Source organism: Gadus chalcogrammus, chromosome 13 (genome assembly GCF_026213295.1).
Source record: "Gadus chalcogrammus isolate NIFS_2021 chromosome 13, NIFS_Gcha_1.0, whole genome shotgun sequence".
Taxonomy (NCBI): Eukaryota; Metazoa; Chordata; class Actinopteri; order Gadiformes; family Gadidae; genus Gadus; species Gadus chalcogrammus.
This window is the reverse complement of record NC_079424.1, coordinates 4994419-5016782: the sequence shown is the minus strand read 5'-3', so window position 1 is coordinate 5016782 and position 22364 is coordinate 4994419. Positions and strand designations below refer to the sequence as shown.

Genomic DNA, 22364 nt, shown 5'->3' with positions numbered 1-22364 from the left:
TCTGAGTACTTCCTCATATTTAAGCTGTGTTCTGTACAGATTGAACGTTTCGTTTTGCAAATGTTCAGTAGAAACTAGCTTATGTTCCCTTTGTCCCACATTGAGTCTGCATTATGAAGTTATCTCTCCGTTCCACAGACAAAGGACTGGTGGACCTACGAGTTCTGTCATGGAAAGTTCATCAGACAATACCATCTGGAAGGTAAGGCCTTTCTATTTTCAATCTCTGTTTTCAAATCCTATTTTGGTCCTTTAGTGATCTATTATTGCGTTCGTACTCCCTCAACAGACACAGAGATCAAAGGGGACATCCTGTTCCTGGGGACCTACGAGTCTGAGTTTGATTGGAGCAATGAAACTGCGAAGGTAAAACACAAAAACATAGTTTTTGAGTGGTCGGACGGACTGCTCTCGGTTCCTGTTTCTAGAACCATCATGTTCTGAAATGTTCAGCTCTGGCAGAATACTGGGGAACATCTTCTTCTTCTTCTTCTCCTCTCACTCAGTTCTTTACGTCTCTTACTGTAGCATCTGGAACGTTCATAGGTGTGTGAAATACACTTTCCTCTAACAAAATCAATTCCTGAATCACTTTGCACCTTATTTACTTGCACCATGATTACCTAGCACATTTAAGGACCAATGAAGCACCAAATCAGATTTGAAAAGCTTTTGAAGTTCATTTTCATCACTATTTACATGGTTAATAGTCATCATATAAGATCGATCGGGCGGCGTATTGCCCCCCTCGAGGGGTCTCCGTAGTTACGGATTACGGAGTCGGAGTAGTATACTCCTGTCGTCTATCCTATCTCCCAGAGCACCCACTCTATCAACTGCATCTGTGCCTTTCACACGATTGTTCTCCACATCATCTGCCAAAGCATCGGTGCGTAGCGACAATCTCCATTGCTGACACCCATGGCAGAAACGTACCAACACAAACAAGGAAATTAAGAGGAAGTGACACAGTTCCCGCCCTGATGCGATTCGCTGATACCCTTTCCAGAATCTTTTGCAAAATCCTTTGCAATACGCTTTGCAAATTCTTTTGCAAACCTTTTTGAGGATTGAAACGTCATTTGTATTTTGCAACACACGGTGCGTGGCAAAGTGGATTGCAATCACGGGGGCGCCATAGCTTTTCAATTTGAAAGAAGGCACTCAAAAAATGTGCCAAAATGTTATCCTATTTTTATTGTTATAACTTTTTCAAATTGAATTGAGGATTTCATTTTCATTTTGCATATTAAAATATACTGTGAATAACTTTCAAATATACAATATTCAATTGCATAATGAATTGTCAAGTGCATAATGTAATGACTTATTAAATTGCATTGCTATTTGAATTTTTCTACATATATGCTTCCATACGTTCACCTTCTATCGATTCATTTATGTTTTATTGTCAAAGAATAATATAAAGAGTGTTTTGGTTAGGGGGGCTTTTCCACCGAGGAACCATCTGTCACAATGCAGACTGGTATTTTCCCCATATACTATACTGGTCTTGCTCGGTTCGGCCCGGCAGCCCAGTGGGGGCTGGGATTTTAATTCCCCTTCCAACCGGGATTCTCGCGTTATGTCGTGTCATTACCTGATGACGCGCAGGTGTGTAGTGAGTGCAGTATGGCGCGGCGCGTTGGTTGTGAAAGCGCAAATCAGTGCATACGGCACAGCACAGAGTGCTACTGGAACCCTCCCCTCGAGGAGCGGACCCTGGTCTGAAGTCCACACGTAGACAAACAAAGCCGCTCTTCTCCCCAGGCCTCCAAGCAGCACCGTCTGCGGCGCTACCACAGCCAGACCTACGTCAACGGCTCCCGCTGCGACCTGAACGCCGCCCCGCGGGAGACGGAGGTCAGGGTGAGTCTGGGATCCTGGAGGTGACTGCTCGTCGCTCTGCATGACAGAGCTCAGCCTCTGCCTGACCCCCATTCACGCTCTCTGTCCCCATCCACACTCTCTGTCCCCATCCCCACTCTCTATCCCCATCCAAACCCTGTGACCCCATCCATTAGGGCTGGGCGATTCATCTAATTAGATTTTAGCGTCAAACGATCAGCTGGATACATATCAGAACTTTATTTTCGATTTGAACATTTTCTTTCTGACCATTTTGTGGTCAAAGGCGAAATTTCTCGGTTAAAGTTCTCGGTTACAAAGTGTTTTTTGGGAGAGACATGCTGAATAAATGCATCAGAATAAATACATTATGTTTTCAAATTCAACAATAATCGTTTGAATAATCGTGATTTCAATATTGGCCCAAATCTGTATTATGTTTTTTTTTGATAATAGAGCTACCCTACCCATCCATAAACTAACCCCATCCAGACTCTGTGACCCCATCCACACTCTGTGTCCCCATCCACACCCTGACCCCATCAACACTCTGACCCATGTCCATCGCGGTCAGTGTGGAGCTCTGTCGGCCCGCAGTACCCATCCGACCAGACCGTGCTTCGCCCTGCATGAAGGCCTCCCCTTCACCCCGCTGTCTCCCTGTTCCCAGTTCGTGTGCGAGGAGGCCGCCGGGGACTACATCGCCCGCGTGGACGAGCCCCAGTCCTGCCGCTACGTGCTGACCGTCCACACCAGCCGCACCTGCCAGCACCCCTTCCTGATGCCGCCGTCCAGCGCCCGGCCCCAGGGCATCGTGTGCCAGCCCGCCCTGAGCGCCCAGCAGTACATGAGCTACGTCAAGGCCCAAGTCTGTGAGTGGGTGGGGGAGTGGGGGGGGGGGGGTGCTCACTGGGTACAGCGCGTACTGTAATATAGGCCAGAACCCAGTTTCTAATCCAGCCCGTGGTCATGTGCTCCCCCCCCTCTATCTCCCATACAATAATAATCTCTGAGCGGGCGGGGGGGGGGGCGGGCTTCACGACCACGTGAAGATCCGTGTCCAGTCCCTTGACGTTTCCCTCTCCTCTCTCTCGCCCGCCTCGGCCTCACTCGGCAGCGGACACCAAGAGGAAGGTGGAGCAGATCTCGGAGGAGCTGCGGACCCTGGACGAGATGCTGGCAGGCAGCGCGGGACAGGCACTGGCCGAGACGCTGGCCCCCCAGGAGACCCTCGCGCCCCCGGAGGAGCAGGACCCCACGGAGGTCGACGGACAAGGTACCCCCCTCTGTCTGTTTTAAATGCACTGCCTTTCATTAGGCCGCGTTCACATTGTACTTGTCCGTCGACGGGCGACGGGGGGCGTGTCTGACGTATGGGGCACGCGATCTGATTGGCCGACCGTTCTGTCGAATGCCTGAAAAGTTGAACATTTCTCAACTTTTTTCGACGCAGGCAACTAAGCCGACAGAACGGATTGACAAACAATGCATTTCGAGAGCGCCCCATCCAAAGTCACGACGGATGTGTACATTGTGAACGCTGTGCTAGACTGCTTATAAGGAGACTTAGGCTGTGTCCCAATTCAGGGGACGCATCCTTCAAAGGGTGCATTCGAAGGGCGAGTGCGTCACTGCGACGCGTCAAGGGCTGTCCCGATTTCGAAGGCTCCTTCAAATGCGGCCGACAAATGCAGCCTTCCTTTCCCGGATTTGAAGGATACACCAGATGTATCCTTCATGGCCCAACGTATCCCAAGATTCATTGCGCGTTGGTTTTTTTTCAGTCAGAGAGAGCAACGGCAGTTGCAGCGAATTACATATTCAATGACAAAACTACGTACATTTTTTTTTTTATATTAAAATAAAGTTGAGACTATTTTAAATTTGTAACTTTATTGTCAAAGTTCAGTTTCATTAACACGAGCCATGTAACGTTAAACTAATGAACGTTATATTTTATATAAATATTATATAACCGAATCAGAATAAGAAAACTTCATTGATCCCCGGGGGGAAATTGTTTCGTTCCAGGTGCTCCGTACAAATAGAAATTACAAGCATTGAAGATAAGATTATAAAAAAATAGAAAATTAGAATAAAATACAATAAAATAAAAGTAAGAATAAAGTAAGAAGTGGGCATCTCAGTGAAAGTGGACATCTCTGAATGGGTTATATGAAAGGGCTCCACATTTCTCCTCCGCCGTCCGGTTTGAACCGCATCTGTCAGGGTTGCTAGGTGACAGGAGCGGCACGTCATCACGCAAGGTAAAGGGTGTTAACGGCTTGTTACGCAAACTTGAAACGCTCCGTAGGGCAGACCGTCTCATTTAAAAACGTTTGTTCGGCCTTCGGTCCGGCATTCACGGTCTACGAAGGCCACACCTTCATAGACCGCGTCCTTCGAAGGATGCCTCCCCTGAATTGGGACACAGCCTTAGTCAATCTTTTTGTGATGGATGCTTCTCCAGGTCTGACTGAGGACGGGGGGCCAGAAGAACAAGAGGATCCTGAGTCCAAGGAGGGCGGGACCAGACCAGGAGGTTCAAAACAAGCGGCCTCACATCCGACCTTAAAGGTGAAGGACTGTAGCAGTGAGGAGGAAGATCGTCACATCATAATGTGGATTCTTATGTTTATTATTATTATTATTCTTGTATTACTTATTATATCAGGGCATCGCAGTAATTCTGCTCATTCCAGAAAAAAAGCGACATTTGTTGTTCGTCCACAGGTAGCAGGTGAAGACGATGACGATTCCCTGTCAAACAACGAAGTCTTGGAGGAAGACGAAGACTGTAATGCTTTAATCATTCATGCTTCAATTCAATCATCGTCATTGTATATTATGTTTCACTCCCGGGCAATAAGGAAAAATGTCATTCAATGTTTTCACTTCTTGCTTTAGATGAAAAATTCAACTTCAAGATAATCACAGACCCCGCTGACCTCATGCAGTTTGTGCAGCACCTCAAAGAAAGCAACAGAAAGGTGAGCGCATCCTCTTAAAGTGAGTTAATGTTCCTCAGGTGAGTGAATCCACTTTAGATGAGTTAATCCACCTACAACGAGTTAATCCACTTTAGATGAGTTAATCTGATTTAATCCACTTTAGATTAGTTAATCTGAGTTAATCCATTTTAGGTGAGTTAATCCACTTTAGGGGAGTTAATCCCCTTTAGGTGAGTTAACCACCTCAGGTGAGTTAATCCAGTTTAGGTGAGCTAACCACCTCAGGTGAGTTAATCCAGTTTAGGTGAGTTAACCACCTCAGGTGAGTTAATCCAGTTTAGGTGAGTTAATCCCCTTTTAGGTGAGTTAATCCAGTTTAGGTGAGTTAACCACCTCAGGTGAGCTGACTCGGGAGCAGTTCAGTGCGGTTCTTCATCCCAAATTCCGTTGTCATTATGAGGGTCATCCTGTCTTTTAGAAAGCGAGGAACCAGGCCCGGAGTGAGGCGGAGCAGCGGGTGGCTGACGGGGCCAAGGATCGCCACGACGACCAGGAGAAGGATGAGGAGGAGGAGGAGGTGGAGGAGGAGAGCCTCCTGAAGGAGTTTGAGGAGGAGACGGCCGGCCTCCTGGTGCCCTCGGAGCAGATCCAGGAGATCAAGGAGGAGATGCAGAAGGAGTTCCACAACATCATCGACGAGGTAACGCGTGCAGACCGTCCAGACCGGCATCTTCCTCTGGGCTCCAAGAACCTGTTTGGTTCTTGGTGCTTTCATCGTCTCATTCAGCCAATCACAGGCATCCATTTCCAGTGTTGTTACCTCCTCCTATTCTACAGTCCTCCAGAATCATTCTTACTTCAAGTCGATCCTTAAATCATTTTTTTTATTTTACTTTTTACTCATGATTAATTGCTTGATAGCCACCTATCTAGTAACGCAAATAATGTTGCTAATCAAGTCCTTCAGCAACCAATGAATCCTTACGCAGTCCATACATGCAGACCATTTTCAGCCAATCGTGCGACACATTCGCCGGTGCTTCGCTGTTGACCCTGCTAAACCAGCGTGCTCGTAATGCCCTGCTCACGGGCAGAAGGTCGGGTCCCCAGCTGACCTCACGGTGCCTCCTCTGTGTGTCAGGCCCAGCAGGAGCTGGAGACGGAGGGGCTGAAGGGAGAGTTCGACCGCTCCCAGGCCACGCAGACCCTGGAGACCACCCTGGACAAGCTCCTGGACCGGCTCGAAGACAAGGACGCCCCGGTCCCGGAGCAGCCGCTGGCCGGCGGTCAGAGGGGCAGCGACCCGGCCAGGGGCAGCCCCAGCCTCGCCCCCCAGCAGCCAGGTACCCGGCCCCCCCGGACCTGCCCCCAACCACACTCTCTATCTCCATCCACACTAGGGATGGCGAAAATTTAAAATATTCTTGACCGACAACCGAGCCTCATTAACCGGTTGAAACCGGTTAACCGATCAGATAAAAATGTGCTATTTGAAACAGCCATTTCGAGCCGCGTCAGCTGGCTGCTATTTCGTAACTTTGCTTATCTCTCTCCACTTCTGCCTCCGACTCACTCAATTAAAACACACACACACACACACACACACACACACACACACACACACACACACACACACACACACACACACACACACACACACACACACACACACCGAGTGAGAGTGGCTCTAACCGCAGTACGACCTGTGTTTGAATTGAAACACGAGGCATGCTTACTGCAGGTTGACCGTGTGTAGAGAGCGGGCTCGAACGCCCACAGTGGTCGGAGATGGCGCGGACCTGGTTGAGACCCTCCGCGGGATTCACCAGGGACCAATCGGAAGAGGGCAGCGTTAGGAGCTCATTTGAAACATTGCCGTGGCTCATTTAAGAAAACGACAGCTCCGAAGAGACGCCGCTTTAGTTTGGAGGAGACGGAAAAATGTAGTGTTAGGGATAATTTTTTCCACTTCACACAAAAAGATCTTGGAATGAGATGGCTAACTGTAGTCTCATAGCGTTTAGTCTATAATCTCTCTATCATTTGGAGATCATATTCTCCGCCGCTCGCATGCGGGAATAATTGAGACTTGAGGAGAAATTAAACAGTGGTCTAGAGACGCGGTGTCCGTCCAACTTCCAATAAGTCACCTCATCTGATCATCTCTGTGTGAAGTGAAACCAACCCACACTCCACACTGACCCCTTTTTTTTTTTTTAACCGACAAGCGACAAGATTGATCCGTTAACGTTGATACGGTCAACCGTCGGTCAAACGGTCACCTGCTAACATCCCTAATCCAAACTCTCTATCCCCGTCCACACTCTGTGACCTCCTCCATCCATTAAAAAAAAACGTAAAATGTTCTGCTGCAAAAAGCACTCAATTATCGTGTGAAGGATAAGGGTGGCTCGGCGTGATCCGGTGTTGGTGTGCCTCTTGTCTCGCCCCCCCCCCCAGACCAAGCGGCAGACGACCAGGTGAAGATCAAGATCACCAAGTACAAGACGGGCAGCACACCGGGCGGGCAGGTCAAAGTTCAGGAGATGGGAGAAGGGGACCCCCAGTGGCAGCACATCAAGGACGTGGTGAAGGAGCAGCTGGAGAAGGCTGGACTGAAGGCTGAAGGTACAAGGGCCCCACGGCGTGTCTCTGTCCTCCTCTACTCATTCCTCCTCCTCCTCCTCCTCCTCCACCTCCACCTCCACCTCCTCCTCCTCCTCCTCTGGTCTCCTAAGCAAACATTCTCAGGCTTCCTGGCACGTGCTGCCAGAGTTGTTACATGCAAACTTAAATCCATGCGTGTTTAAACGGACAAACGAGCTGTTTGACTAGCTGACAAACCACAAAGGGATTGATAATACCTTAATCTCAGAGAAAACATTTGCATAAATGAGAACTTTGGCAGATAACCCACCAAGTGTAAAAACAAATAGCAGTCATTTGTGATCTGTTTCTCACCCACATGAGGTCTTTACAGCTTTTCTAACAACATAAAGATCTGTTTCTCATCCACATGAGGTCTTTACAGCGTTTCTAACAGTGATCCCCACAGATGCATGTTGCTCTCCAAGTTGATCCGTCCCTCTTCAGCATGAGACCCTGACTTCTTCTCTTCTTCTCCTCTTCTCTTCCGTCGTGTTGTAGGGAAAATCGAGGTGAAGATCTTGACGCGAAAGAATGCAGAGGAGGCTGGGGACCAGTGGCTGACAGAGGAGGACACAAAGTCCTTCAGAGAGCTTCTCATCAACCTGCTGGTATGCTCCGACTGCAGCAGTGGTGACTCGTAACCTCTGAACCCCTGGGTCCGAGGTCTTATCTTAGAAACTAGGAACACTTTGCAATAAGCTGGCGTAACCACCACATTGTACTCTGTAATTCTGTGCATATATGATCTATTGAGTAGATTTACCTCATGATTACTCGTATGTTTATCAGATTGATTTGTTCTCCTCCTCCTGCAGACCGGGGGGACAGAGGAGGTGTATAAGGAGCAGAAGAGGCAGCAGGATTTGGAGGACAACTACAGGTTTGCGTGGGGGCAGTCCCAGGAGGAGGCCCAGACCTCCGGCCCCTCAGACCCGGACGACGTGGACCTCTGAGCGCTGACATTATTCACCTTTTGTGACGGTGAACCAAAGCTCCTGTGGAGACTGCGAGCAGATTGTCTCGGAAAGAACTTTAAATGGACAACTCTCTGCTGTTTAACTGTTGCTATTAAACCTCCCAGGCATAGCAACGCACAACGTGCTGAACCATGTCTTGTCTTCATGGGGTCGAGATGCACATTGCACAACGAGTGCCTCTCACAGAGTGGGCGAGTTAATTGTAACCGGTAGCTAATTGACGGGCAAAATATGTGTGTGTGTGAAATGTAGCTTTTAGACATGCTTCAGTTCAATGTTTTAATAAAACTTTAAAGGGGCAGTGTGTAGGATATAGTGGCATCTAGTGGTGAGGTTACAGATTGCAACCGACTGATTCACCCGTCCCTCTCCGAGGACGTAGGAGACCTACGTTGGCCTTAGATGCCTGTAGGTCCATGTCCACAGCCGTAGGTCTGTTCTGGGCAGCACGGCGGCTCTGTGGAAGAGGACCCTCTCCCTATTTAGATGGAAGGGTTCCTTGGCAACGCTCATTATTTTCATGGGATTATGCACTAATTAAAACATAATTAAGAATATTATATTCCATTTCTGCCGAGTCTGTTTCTCTGGATGCCACTAGAGTCTACGAACTGCTCCTTTTAATGTGGGTGTAGCGCGCATGAAGGTGGAGGGCCCCATGTGTCTGAGGGGCCACCTGGAGTGGAAGGAGATGTTTAGTGATTCAGTAGCTCAGTGCCCCCTTTATGAACGACCTTCCTCCCCGTCACACCCTCAGCGTCTCCGGGACCTGGGAGCAGGAGGTGCATACAAGATACCATTCTTGTTGATACTTTTTTTTTTTTCTTTTTACTTTTGGATACTTTCTTATTTGCTAGGTGTACAAATATATAAATCACAATACAATTTTGATGTTGATTGTAAAAAATGTGGCTAAGGCACTTTTTAATTGAAATTTTCTCAAACCCGGTTCTATTGTCTGTGATTGGTCGTGGGATAACGAATACAGGAAGTGTACATGATGTGACAGTAATGATGTGCTGTTGGGCGTACCATGAAGAGGTCCATAAGAGCTGTTCAGGGATCCATCCAATGGGCTGTCTCGATATTAAGCGCTGTAGATCTTTGAATTGGCTTTTTGCATTGTATATTAGCACACCATGCTAATACGTTTAAATAAATACGAATAAAGCTGCGATTTAAGAATGTTGGACCTTATCATGAGAACACAAACATATCCGAGGCCATCCCATTTGAATGTAGATGGCTAACATGGCTGAGCCGATGTTTGGGACGCCTTTGTGGAGATGATGAGACAGTCCAGTGGAGGAGGTCCACAGGTCTCCATGGTGATGTGATGGTCCAGTTGGAGGAGGCGGTCACCATGTTGAAGTGATGGAGGCACAAGGTGACCATGGTGATGTGATGGTCCAGTAGAGGAGGCGGTCACCATGGTGATGTGATGGTCCAGTGGAGGAGGCTCCAGGTCACCATGGTGATGTGATGGTCCAATAGAGTCACCATGGTGATGTGATGGAGGCGGTCACCAAGGTTCTGAGGCTCCAGCTGAATGTGTTATCATGGCTCTGCTTCATCTAGTGACACGTGTCAGATTGAAGAGTCTTATATAAATGAATCCATAATATATCTAGGATTATTTGTTGAACAATCACATTTGATATAAAACACAAGATGTGATCATAGCCTACTGCAGTCTGAACTCAATAGGCCTACAAACCGATTTCTCACATTTGCTGAGCTTATCGGAAATACCTTCTATCAGCAGGTCTGTTCATTTTAATAACGTTAACAATACAACAAACTTCCAGATTTTGGAAGTCCAGAGATTCTGTGGAAAAATGGACGCTTATGTTTTTATTAATTTACATAACAGTGAGATGTGTTTTATCAAAGCGGTTTAATATGTTACACTAAAGCAGCCTATGAATAATATTAACCAAACCAACACCTATAAATTATATCCTATCAGATAGTTTGTACAATTTAATGTAGTGTTTTGATTAGGTCTGCACTTTCTGTAGATCTTCAACTGAAAAAAGTACGGTTGCATCATGGAATTTATTCGACATTTCATAACGAACATTGTCAAAGGCTTCTGCTATGGGTTGTAGGCCTGCCGCCCCAAACTCCGGTCTGTCCAACGGTGAGCTGTTTCCCTGGACCATCAGCCCCTGGAGAAAGATGACATTTGTTCATTATTAAGCCAATCAACCTTGAACATGAAAAAATCGGTGTATATATGTAAATAAATAGATACAAATATATATATAGATCGATAGATATATAGAGATCGACGTCCGGTCGATCGTCTGCTTCTGTCCCGCCTTCCAACAAGAGATATTTTAAAGAGAGAGCGCTGCATTGTCCCTTGGCTTCGCTCAGAATACGTGTATGTTTATAAAACATAATTTGTGTTTTTTTTGCTCCATGGGGATCCTAAACCATTGAATGAAAATGACTCCTTGCAATCGGTTGAGAAATGTTATAGTGCTTTTTATCGGGGGAAAACCGCCCTTCCTGTTCACGTCTTGGCCTCCCCAACATGGCGGCGACGTTGACGTACGGTTCGCAGCCATTTTGAAACTGTCCAATGGGGAGTGGGCTTTAAAAAAATACGCTCTCTATCTTGATGGTATTTACGTGGCTCAGCCTTGAAGGAAGACAACTTCTCTGAATCCGTTTCGATTTTTCCGCACTTATAACACTTTTAGTGACATGTCGAGTATATTATAGCGGAGGACTAAGTGAGCTGTTGCTCTAGAGACGTGGTCGCATCCCTCCGCTGAGATGGATGGCGGCGACGACACCGTGACAGCATTCCGGTTCGCCCACTGAACGCCGACTCGGATCTCGAGTGACCGTCTTAGCGTTAGACGTAGCACCGGCCTGAGCTGAACTGTTGTTCACTATTATCACTTTTCACCGATGAACCCCTTTCGTGGCACGGCCAAAGACGTGTCATTTCGTTCCATGGCCCACCAGCTGGCGTGTTCCCAGAGGTCATGGATGGAGAACTAAGCTGCTGCCCCGACCAGGTCAGGGTCGGTGGAACCCGGGTTAGTAAGCCCCGCCCACGTCAGGTCAGTTAACACGTAAGTTCAGTAGGCCCCGCCCACGCCGGGGCGTGAGACGTCAGTGGACGCCGCTGTTGTTTGAACTCTCTTCCTCATTCGGTCCAAACTTTGAGAGCACACGCACAGGTCTGCCCCGCGGACCATGCTCCCGTCAGTCCGCTCCTCTCCCTCTCAGTGAAGGACCGGATCCACAATGAAGGCCTTCGGAGCGCGCTTCTCCTTCTACGTGGGCTTCCTGTGTGGGACCGTCACGCTGTACATGTTCCTCCAACACTTCTGGTTCCAGAACAGCCTGTCGATGGGCTCCTACGGGGGCTCTGATGAACACCAGCTGGAGCAGAAGGAAGAGCTGAAGAACTGGAAGAAGGACAGGTCTGCGCTGTTCAACCTGAACCACCCACACCACAAAGGTACAGTCAGAGATGTGTCCCCTGGAGGGTCCAGAACTCACAACATTCAACCTGCCTTAGCGAGAGAACGACCGGCTAATCAATCATTGATAGATTACACTTGACATACCGTAAGGAAGAGCCTTAATTATTCTCTCCAGATTTACCCGATTTAACGTTATTCTGATTTGTATTACTATTTACAACTATGTACATCATTGACACTTTGCATGCTAGAGTGATTACGTTGCGGGAAGACAGCGGATAACCTGTTCTGAGCAAAACCTGTTTGGGCTGACAACCCACAGGACCACTTTATTCTGGTGGTATGCTTGATTCCCGAAGACCCCAAAGGACCATGTGTTGTCTGGTCGCACAACTAATTAAAATAAAACGTTGGACCTTTTTCAACCTTGACCTTATTTTCTGATTATTTTTAGTCTAAGGAACCAATGTGGGCAACGACTTCTGAGATTGGTCCAGTATTGACAGGATTGCTGCTGTAATCTGCATAAACAGGGTTATCCTCGGGAGTATTACTCAATTATTAATAAGTGTCAATCAACTAATTCTAATAGGGCACGTTTCAGCCACTGACGACTCAGATTGTGAGAGTCGAGTTGTTTAGAGGAAAAGGTGGAAATGGGAGTGAACGCTGGCGAGAGCGGCTTGTTGTTAATGTGGAGGTTGTCATAATGACAGGGAAATTACCTGCTGTCGGGATCGAGGTCAAAGGGAGGTGTGTTTCTCTGTGCGGATCTTTTTCCTCATGCAGAAACGAGTGCTTGTAGAGGACGTAGAGGACGTAGATGAACTGGGTCTGTTGCCCCCCCAAGGTGTCCTCCTAGAATAAGGACCAATTAAAGAGATCTTGATCCTCATTAATCCCTCAGACCCAAAATGAAAGGAGGACAAGGCCCAGATGAGAGTCCGGAAGTTGTCCTTTGAATTGATAAGTGAGCGCTTAGTTAAACCAACGCACGCTCTCTCCTCCTCTCTGGTCCAGGGGAGGACAGTCGCGTGGCCGACGACCTCTTCAAGAAGGTGCGCATCCTGTGCTGGGTGATGACGGGCCCCAAGAACCTGCAGACCAAGGCCAAGCACGTCAAGGCCACGTGGAGCCGCCACTGCAACATCGTGGTGTTCATGAGCTCGGTGGACGACCCCGACTTCCCCACGGTGGGGCTGGACACCAAGGAGGGCCGTGACCAGCTGTACTGGAAGACCATCCGGGCGTACAAGTACGCGTACGAGCACCACCGCGACGACGCCGACTGGTTCCTCAAGGCGGACGACGACACCTACGCCGTGGTGGACAACCTGCGCTGGGTGCTGGCCAACCACACGCCCGAGGAGCCCGTGTACTTCGGCCACCGCTTCAAGCCCTACACGCCGCAGGGCTACATGAGCGGCGGCGCGGGCTACGTGCTGAGCAGGGAGGCGCTGCGGCGCTTCGTGGAGGGCTTCAAGAGCGAGGTGTGCACCCACACGTCGTCCATCGAGGACCTGGCCATGGGCCAGTGCCTGGAGAAGGTGGGGGTGAGGGCGGGGGACTCCAGGGACACGTTGCAGAGGGAGACCTTCCACCCCTTTGTTCCCGAGCAGCACCTCACCTCCAAGTTCCCCAAGAGCTTCTGGTACTGGAACTACTGCTACTACCCCATCAAAGAGGCAAGTGTGGTTCAGCCGGCCCCTCAGAGTATGACCTCCAAACCACCGTCTTGGGTTTATAGGAAGTGATTGCGCAGTAGGAGGATGTTTGCCTTAAGCAAACCCTCCTGATAATGGCTGCGTAGATGGATGCGTTGACTCGGCAGTAACCGTGAGGTCCTCTTTGAAGTTCTTAAGCCTCCGTCATCCAGGCCTCTACATTTACCACCATGGCCCTACACCCGTGAGCAAATACAGTGGCACACAAAGGCCACCTGTAGGAACGGTCTATTTATTTAATAATTTGACTAAGCGGTGTGTTGTTTGTGCCTCCCTCAGGGTCCAAGTTGCTGCTCTGACTTGTCGGTGTCGTACCACTACGTGGACGCGACCACGATGTACGTGCTGGAGTACTACACCTATCACCTGCGGGCCTTCGGTTACAACCACCGGTACAAGCCCCCGGCCCCGCTGGGGCCCCAGACCGCCAAGGCTCCCGACGCAGCCCCCGAGGACATGGCGGTAGGGGCCCCCGCCAAGGAGCTAGGAAAGGAGGCGAAAGACGCAGCCCAGGCGGGCGTGAACCAGGGAGACACGGTTCCCTTGGCCCCTGCTTCCTAGGCCTAGGGCTCCCTGACCTCTGACCCCTCACCTCTGACCCCTCCTGTCCCCTGGACTCGCTCACTGGCACAGCACCTTCAGGGTGTTTGTTCCCGTGCACCGTTCCTTTGTTCAGCCGTGTTTGTGATCTCCAACTCTTTTTTCATTTTTTTTCTAGGAGAGGTGAACTAATAAAGTCGTGCGCTATGAACGTCTTTTTGTGGAAGCACTGCTTTAAAGTGCACGGTCTAGAGACCTGAACCATAAACAAAAGACGTCGAGATGCATCTCCTCTCGTCAAGTGTGTTTCTCCCCGGCTGGATGCTCTGTTACCTCCTCGTCTGTGTTGCACACAGCTGCAAACATTTTGTTTAGGAATTGCCACACAGTTTTGATTTCAGATAAGAAGATTGGATCCCGCCCTGTTTTGTTACCATGGCGACCGGGGCAAAGAGCCTCACCTGGTTCACGGCCAACCCCCCCTGGCTTCGCCAGCTATGGAGGTCGACCTGTCCCGACCTTCATTACAGCTAATCCTCCGATGGACACTCCTTCCTGACTGTGTAGGAGGTGTTTGGTGGAGAGTGGAGTGCTTCCTTCAGACGGACGCTTCGGTCCGTGGGGTTTTGAACGCTCCAGTCTTTAGTATTTTTGGTGCGGCCAAAACCCACTGGAGATTAAACCAAAAAGCTTTTAACATTGCGTTGCGAATTGATGCATGTTCAGAGTACGTCGCTACGGTCAGCTGACTAGTTGCTAGATTTCCACCTCTTCTCACAGAGAAATTGATTAATGTAGGAAATGATATGTTTTAGTTACTTCTTCAAGTAAAAGAAAAGGTTTAGATTGTAGTGGCTGGATATCTTGAGATCACGATAGAATGAATAGGTTGCCTTTACTCTACGATGGCCTTGCGTTGCCATCATCTGGACCAGTATTTGCAGCGTCTGTTGTTAGTGTTGCTATTCAATGGGTTAAACCAAACCAATGGAAGGGGTAGCCCTGTTTGCTACACTCCGCTAGGTCTACCCGTCTCTGCAGTTGTCAATTCAAGTATTTTGTATCCCTCAATAAGCTTAATTAATTCATTCATTCTTCATGCGTTACTGCTTTCTGACGATCTTGTCTTTCCTAACTGACTTGTGCCTTGCAAATTGAGAGCGTGAACTGTCAGCTGCACTTATGACTTTACACTGTGACATTCAATACTTCTGCTGTTGGTTCTGGGAACGCCACTAGACGAGGTATTGTTTTTTTTCTTACTCTAATGAAGGATGCCGTCTCTGGCCAATTTTTGCTCCCATTTTTGCAAGTAGTGGTTAACAAATGACGGTTGATTGGATGGATTGAATCTGGTCAAGATTTATCTGCATACTTTTGTCAATGCAAATATTACATGGTGAAGTCCAATAGGCTTCACCAGGATTCGATACCAAGCAACAATTCTGATAATTTTGGAGGTAATTGCCAAAAATATATAAAAAATAAGAATTGAGTTGAACTACAAAAATTGTAACTTTTTTTTTCCCGATTCAATTCATTATACACATGTGTCGGCCCATTGTGTTCTAGTAACTACTTGTTCATTTTTTATTTCAAACCAATGCAATAATACTGTCATTTCTTGACGTTAATTGTACAGTGTATCAGAAGACTAGTTAGGATGCCTTACGTCAGTGTTTACATTTCTATTCTTGTCCACTGAGCATGCCGTCTTATCCAGTTCAAACCAAATCAGCATGTTTGGGATATTTATTTGGAGTTTGGGTGATGTGTGCCACTTAAAGTGATTTTTACCTAACTATTACATAGTTGTATGTATAACGCGGGTAGTCTTATTTGCTGCCTTCTTGAAGCGGTGTTGCGGTTGCATATTTTACATAAAGCTCATTGAGTCAATCAATTGACAATCTTAAATTCCAAAAACTATTCTCTATGGGTGGGAAGATGTACAGAAGTCTCAGAATGATGGGCGTTGGGAATACATTTACAAATGTACTTAGATTTAAGGGGGTTGGTTTAAAAGTCGTGTTATTGAGTTTGTGAATGTGATTAGAGTCAATTTATCAATGAATAAATGAATATTTTACTAATTTAACCCTTGCTGTTGTCTAATTCAGTTTGCATATTTTAGCCTTACGTTAAACATCTAACACCTTGCCCTCCAAAGCCCTCCACCAGAGCGGCGGACGTTCGATCGTAAAGCAAACCGTTGCGCGTGCGGACACCTGCTGGACATTGAGCTGCTGTTGGGGTTGATCGCCTCTCACCTCCTGTGGGCGACACACCCAATGTACACCAAGGAGAGGAGAAGGACCTCAACCTGTTAGTGGCTCAGTGTCCCACAGCGAGGTTGAAGACCTCAACCGCTCGGTGGCTCGGGGGTGCCACAGCTCTGTGTCCCGCTGACGGCCTGCTAGACATTGGAAGTCTGCCTATTTTAGTTATGCTGATGTGGGATTTAATGATTGCCACTTTGACATTCTTTTGACCAATGTCTTGTGTGGACGATGCTATGGTTAATTATACCCATAATAAAAAAATTGCAAGACAATGATATAGATAGTCGTATAATAATAGTTACCTCAGCCATCTGTGTTGGGTGAGGCCCCCCCTTCCTGGCAGTGGCTGGCCCCGCCCTGTCCAGAGACAAAGAGCCATCCTGTGAAATACTGCAGGTGCTACTCTGATATCTCTATTGGTCTAATGGCAACAGAGGAACAACTATCCAAAAGGTGCATGCTATTTATTTAACAAGACCATGTAGGATGTCACTGAACACAGTCATTTCATAAGTTAATATTATTATTATATATTGTATAGTATTATGACTTATTGGTGAAACTCACTTGGTTGTGAACTCCTCCGTCCCATGAGGCCGCTGAAGACGTCCTCGCCTACGGAGGAGAAGCTGTTTAGATGACAGCGCTATTGGATCATTGGATCAACTGATTTGATTTCTTACGTTTCCTTGATGGAGTGCTTCTGTGGTCTGTTAATGTTCAGTTGGTGCGCCGGTACAGCGTTGGGTGACGGAGGGAATCCCTCCCTTCACTCAACGAATTCATCCAATTGCCATGTTTATTCATTCATCCATCAATCAGCATGTCAATGCATTCATTCATTTTACATGATCTATTCATGTGTCACTTCATGACTTCATTCCTACCTGCACTTCTCCTTATGAGACCCACGAAGCGCTCAGCACAGTCCACGTCCCTGTCCATGAACCTCCTCAACCCCTCGCAGTCCCCATGGAGAGCGTCCTGCAGCAGAACCAGAAGCACCCACATTAAGGTTGTGACAAGGAGGTAAACGTGCACGTATTTTCTCCTAACGAACGGATCAACCCTCTACCTGCACGAGGGCTTTGAGATCTGTGTCGTCTTCACACGAACATCTCGTGGAGTAGAACAGGACTAGGAGCAGGGCAAGCACAGTCGCAAGAGTCCAACTACTTTCAATTCGCTCCATTTTCCTAGAGTAATAAAACAATACAATATAAGGTTAGACTGTCGCAGGAATAGAAAAACAGTGTGCTTTCTAATTTGCATGTGTAGCCTACAAGCAATGACACTAAAGGTGCTAATAATTTGCACGTCTGACAAATAGACCATTTAAGGAGAAGTGCATTCGACACAATAAAACAAATAGGACTTACCTGATCAAATATTTATCCCTTAGCCGTCAAGTGCAGCCGATGCCTCTCTTATTATAGTTATTCAGGGGCTCTTGTCATCCAATCAGAACTGCATCTTCTCCGACCCCCCCCATCCAGTTCCCCCGCTGCCTCATCACTTCCGAGAACATGTCACACGTAGTCAAACTCCCTCTTGATTTCAAGACCGAAACGTTTAAGCAAAAGGCCTGACACAAAAAAAAACAAAAAAACAAAGACACAATTTTTTAGTTACTGCTGCAATTTCAGCACAAAAGGCTTGATAGAACTGTTTGATAACCGTGGTTGCAACTATACCAACATATTGACTCATTAAAGTCATAAACATCCTCTCAAATTGTGTCCTTTTGTGACAACCTGAGCTCGTCAGTCTCTCTTGTACAGTAGTAAATATGATTCTATCAGTAACTATTCTCCACTAAAAACAGAGGGTCTGAATGCTCTCCATTGTGACGCAGAAGTGGACTTTCACACATACAGAAGCAAAACAATGGAAAAGTATTTGAAGGACAAGGGAGGATGTGTTGAGATGAGTAGCATGGGGGATACTTGGAGCTCTTGTGTTTTCTAGCTGCCCAGTGTCCTTATGTCCGAGTGAGGAACATGGCTCCACACACAGTCTCCCAATCCTACCACCCTCAATCACATTTCCCTTTGCATGGCCTCCACCCTTCATATGATTAGATTACCTAATTGTCCCAATTTCCTCAAAACATTGTTGTTTGTATCCTGTCCAAACGATGCATGAGCCAATTTGGTACAGTTTTTGAAATAGCTGAAGAACTAATTACTCCTTAACACAATGACAAATATGATTTTTTTTAGACACACACACACACACACACACACACACACACACACACACACACACACACACACACACACACACACACACACACACACACACACACACACACACACACACACACACACACACACACACACACACACACACACACACACACACACACACACACACACACACAGAACCAGTTCCCTGGGGTGGAATTGAAGAATGCACCTATTCAAGTTTCACACTTTTGTAATCATGTGTCTAATTATTCTTTTACTTTTTTCTTTCTCCCTATTTTGCGTAATTATACGGCTACAGTTTCTGAGTTATAAATAGTACCTATCCCGTGGCTGAAGAGTCGGCCATATACCAGTGCTGGGCATGCCTACTTTTAGAAAACAATCCGCTTCAGAGAACCCTAGGAGCTTACAAATCGGTGTGGCCTTCAAGGACCTCCCCCATAGGTAATATGGAAAGTCTTGTTTTGTTAGCTTACAGAATCGCGTCACGGGGTCACACTGAGCAGGTGCTCAGCAGGCTATTTTTTATGATAGAAGTCAAAGGGGAAAAAACGCTGACTTTAACCATTCTTTCAGCAGGTGGGGGGGGGGGGGGGGGGGGGGGGGGGGGGGGGGGGGGGGGGGGGGGGGGGGGGGGGGGTTGTGGTTCAAAGAAAATGGTTGATATCGCTGCAGAACGATCTGTCCTATAAAACCGCACATTTAGCGAATGTTTAAGACTAGCAACATCGGACGATGAGGAAACCATCAAAGCGGCTTTGGCAAGGAAAGATAGTTCACTAGCTTTATGCCCGTTGGGCCAGCAGCCCATGCTCTGACCTGCCAGTCTGCACTGGATCTAGAGGAGTAACAAGGGCAGCACTTCTGCGGAACCCATGAAGCCACCCAGGTGCTGTGTGGCAGCCTTTAGGGGTCGTTTAGCACCGGCGTGTGGGTGCTATACGGTATGCACACAATGGGTGTTGCGTTGTATGCAAGTTATTTTGAGCAGAGGGAAAGGCTTTGTTTGCCTCTAAGAAGAGGTGTGTTACGACCTTGGGGAAGCAGTCACACGGAAGCTATCCCCTCCCTGCTCTCATTCCCACAGATAAAGCCTCCAAACAGGTTTCGGAAGGCCGCATACAAGTCATCTATTTAGGTTTTTATATCCTGTGAGCTCAATCTAATATTTATCCAATCATATCAAAAGGCTTGCATGCTAGGAGCCATGAACACCGGGAGGGACATGAACAGATAAACTCTACTATGACAACGGGTGAATACAGCTCCCGCTTCTAATCAAACATCCCATGTGTTTCATAGCGCCAGAGTCCTTGAATTGTTTTTTTAATCCTCAATGCCTCGACTCCTCGAAGGAACACAGAGCTTCACAGGCCCAAAGAGTCACAGGGATAGGTTCAGTGAACCAAGGCATCACAGGGACGGGTCCAGTGTCACAGGGTCCGGTCCAGTGTACCAGGGCCTCACAGGGATGGGTCGGGTCATAAGTACTCTAGACCTCACGTTGAAGTTAAGCCATGTGGACTAGATGTGGACTAGAACCAAGTGGACTAGAACCGAGTGGATTAGAACCAAGCCCCTATCTGGCTTGGCTCACCACTTCACCGCTTGGGTGACAGACCGCAGTCCTGATGTTTTCACACACTCTGCTCGTCTCCAGATTTGGTTAGTACACCCGTTGTCGTAAATACATATTTACAATCTATAGCAAGCATTAGATCATGAATACAGAGAATGTTTACCCCGTGATGGTCTTTTAAAGGCGATGAGAGACTTCCTGACATGTTAATTGCACTGGGCCATTCTTGTGATCACATGCATCACAATGGCGGCTAACTGTAAATGAACCCCAATTCCCTGGACACACAACTGTGAGGCATATGGCCGCTGTATTGGCTTGCTCTGATTGGCCCCGTGGGAAACCCTCATATCGCTGTTGTAATGTTCGTATGAGTCATCGGCCCTAAGCTAGCGATACTGACAGACGTGGTCGGCTGTAAGTCACGCGGAGAGAGAAGGCCCCTGGGAAACAACAGCCATTGATTCAGTGCAGTCTTAGAGAGTGGCAATCTCCACTCTCAATCTGCTTGGTTTAAGAGTGATGCGCAGAAAGGGTCAGTATGAGGCTTCATTGAACATGAAGGTTACAAAACCCCCACGGGGCACGGCCCATGCTATACACCACCTCGTAACTTTAAGTGGGCCCCTCTAGACAAGGACAGACTCAGGGCGGGTTTACGAAACCCATTTATTTTAGCAGTTGATTGATTATGACACAGGAGCTGGTGCCATGCAGAAGATCTGATGGGAAATTGTTAAACCTGATTAGCCTGTAAAAAAGGATTGTTAGTGCTTGGCATTTGGTTCTATGAACATCCTTTCTGTACCGACAGCAATATATGGTTGTTTCTCTTCCTCTTACTTATTGTCGCTTTGGATAAAAGCATCTGCTAAATGACTTTAATGTAAAATGTAAATGTTAATGATTGCTCAAGGTGCATCAGGTGAGCAGCCTCACCCAGGGAGTCCAATCAGGTTGCCAGCCGTCATCCACTCCAACACAGTTCTAAATAGATCTGTTCATCTCTGGAGTTTAATACACTTGCCTACAATATCTTTTCTCTTTATAGTTCCACAGTAAATATTGGCAGCGATTTGCCAATCTGCATTCATGGCTGGACTCCGTCCATTGTGGACAGTGGTGTTTACTCCTGGGAACCAGGGTTCATTTGAAGAGCATGGACCCCAGTCTGTAGAGGACACAGAGCCCCCCATACTTAAGGTGGAGCCCCCCCCCCCCCCCCCCCCGAGTAAAGGAGCTCCCCCCCAGACTTTAGGAGACCCCCCCCTCCCCAGAGTAAAGGAGACCCTACCCCAGAGTAAAGGAGAGCCCCCCAGAATGAAGCCCTTCCACTCGTAAGAGAGCAGCTTTTGTTCCTTCTAGACTATGAGAGAGAGAGAGAGAGAGAGAGAGAGAGAGAGAGAGAGAGAGAGAGAGAGAGCGAGAGAGAGCGAGAGAGAGAGAGAGAGAGAGAGAGAGAGAGAGAGAGAGAGAGAGGGGAGTCTGTAGCAGGGGGTATAATGACATAGTAAACAACAGTACGTGTTGCCTGAGATGGCTTGTATCCACCATCAGTCTGCTACGTTGTTAGCCTCTGAGAGGAACTCAACAGCCAAGTGCATTGCGGTGTTGTACGGAAATATCTCTCTGAGGGAAATCCACCCTCTCCTGGCAGCCTCAATCCCCACAGAAAGGGCTTTTATTCTCTGTTTCTATAGTGTCAGAGACAGGGGAGCTCACAGCCACACTCCCCTCCCAGCAGAGCATGACACTTCATGTGCCTTCATGTGATAAGTCTCCTGTAGCTCATAACAGGAGAGAGAGAGAGAGAGAGAGAGAGAGAGAGAGAGAGAGAGAGAGAGAGAGAGAGAGAGAGAGAGAGAGAGAGAGAGAGCTAGTATGTGATGAGAGAGAGAGAGAAAGATCAAGGCAAACGTTTAAAAGTTTTTGTTTCTGTCAATCCTAACAATAAGTTTTGTATTTTGACATTTGGCAAACAAGGCGAGAGAGGGAGAGGGAGGGAGGGAGAGAGAGAGAGAGAGAGAGAGAGAGAGAGAGAGAGAGAGAGAGAGAGAGAGAGAGAGAGAGAGAGAGAGAGAGAGAGAGAGAGGGGCATAGCTCTGGGGGAGAGGAGGATGAGGGGATGCCAGTGCAAACAAACAAAAACGCTTTA

The 22364-nt window shown here is 47.6% G+C and overlaps 2 protein-coding genes across 2 annotated transcripts in view; both read left to right on the top strand.

Annotated features, from left to right (window-relative positions):
- The window catches only part of os9 (OS9 endoplasmic reticulum lectin), an 11527-nt gene extending 1102 nt beyond the window's left edge, over positions 1-10425 (top strand). Inside the window, exons 3-15 of the mRNA XM_056605603.1 lie at positions 139-202; positions 290-366; positions 1771-1869; positions 2519-2720; positions 2966-3124; positions 4319-4425; positions 4582-4645; positions 4756-4838; positions 5278-5499; positions 5941-6142; positions 7260-7427; positions 7947-8056; positions 8264-10425. Coding sequence (XP_056461578.1) covers positions 139-202; positions 290-366; positions 1771-1869; positions 2519-2720; positions 2966-3124; positions 4319-4425; positions 4582-4645; positions 4756-4838; positions 5278-5499; positions 5941-6142; positions 7260-7427; positions 7947-8056; positions 8264-8401 — 1695 coding nt within the window. The 3' untranslated portion in view covers positions 8402-10425. The remainder of the gene's footprint in view (positions 1-138; positions 203-289; positions 367-1770; positions 1870-2518; positions 2721-2965; positions 3125-4318; positions 4426-4581; positions 4646-4755; positions 4839-5277; positions 5500-5940; positions 6143-7259; positions 7428-7946; positions 8057-8263) is intronic.
- A 589-nt stretch (positions 10426-11014) lies between these two features.
- On the top strand, positions 11015-16790 carry c1galt1lb (core 1 synthase, glycoprotein-N-acetylgalactosamine 3-beta-galactosyltransferase 1, like b). Its single transcript, XM_056605604.1, has 3 exons — positions 11015-11909; positions 12895-13559; positions 13878-16790. The coding sequence occupies exons 1-3, from the start codon at positions 11693-11695 to the stop codon at positions 14157-14159; spliced, it is 1164 nt and encodes a 387-aa protein (XP_056461579.1). The 5' UTR covers positions 11015-11692; the 3' UTR covers positions 14160-16790.
- The last annotated feature ends 5574 nt before the right edge of the window (positions 16791-22364 follow it).

Excerpts from the sequence above, each read along its gene's own strand:
- c1galt1lb (XM_056605604.1), top strand. The coding sequence starts at position 11,693 with ATGAAGGCCTTCGGAGCGCGCTTCTCCTTCTACGTGGGCTTCCTGTGT. Across the intron at positions 11,910-12,894 it reads GAACCACCCACACCACAAAG|GGGAGGACAGTCGCGTGGCC; the intron begins GTACAGTCAGAG and ends TCTCTGGTCCAG. Across the intron at positions 13,560-13,877 it reads GCTACTACCCCATCAAAGAG|GGTCCAAGTTGCTGCTCTGA; the intron begins GCAAGTGTGGTT and ends TGCCTCCCTCAG.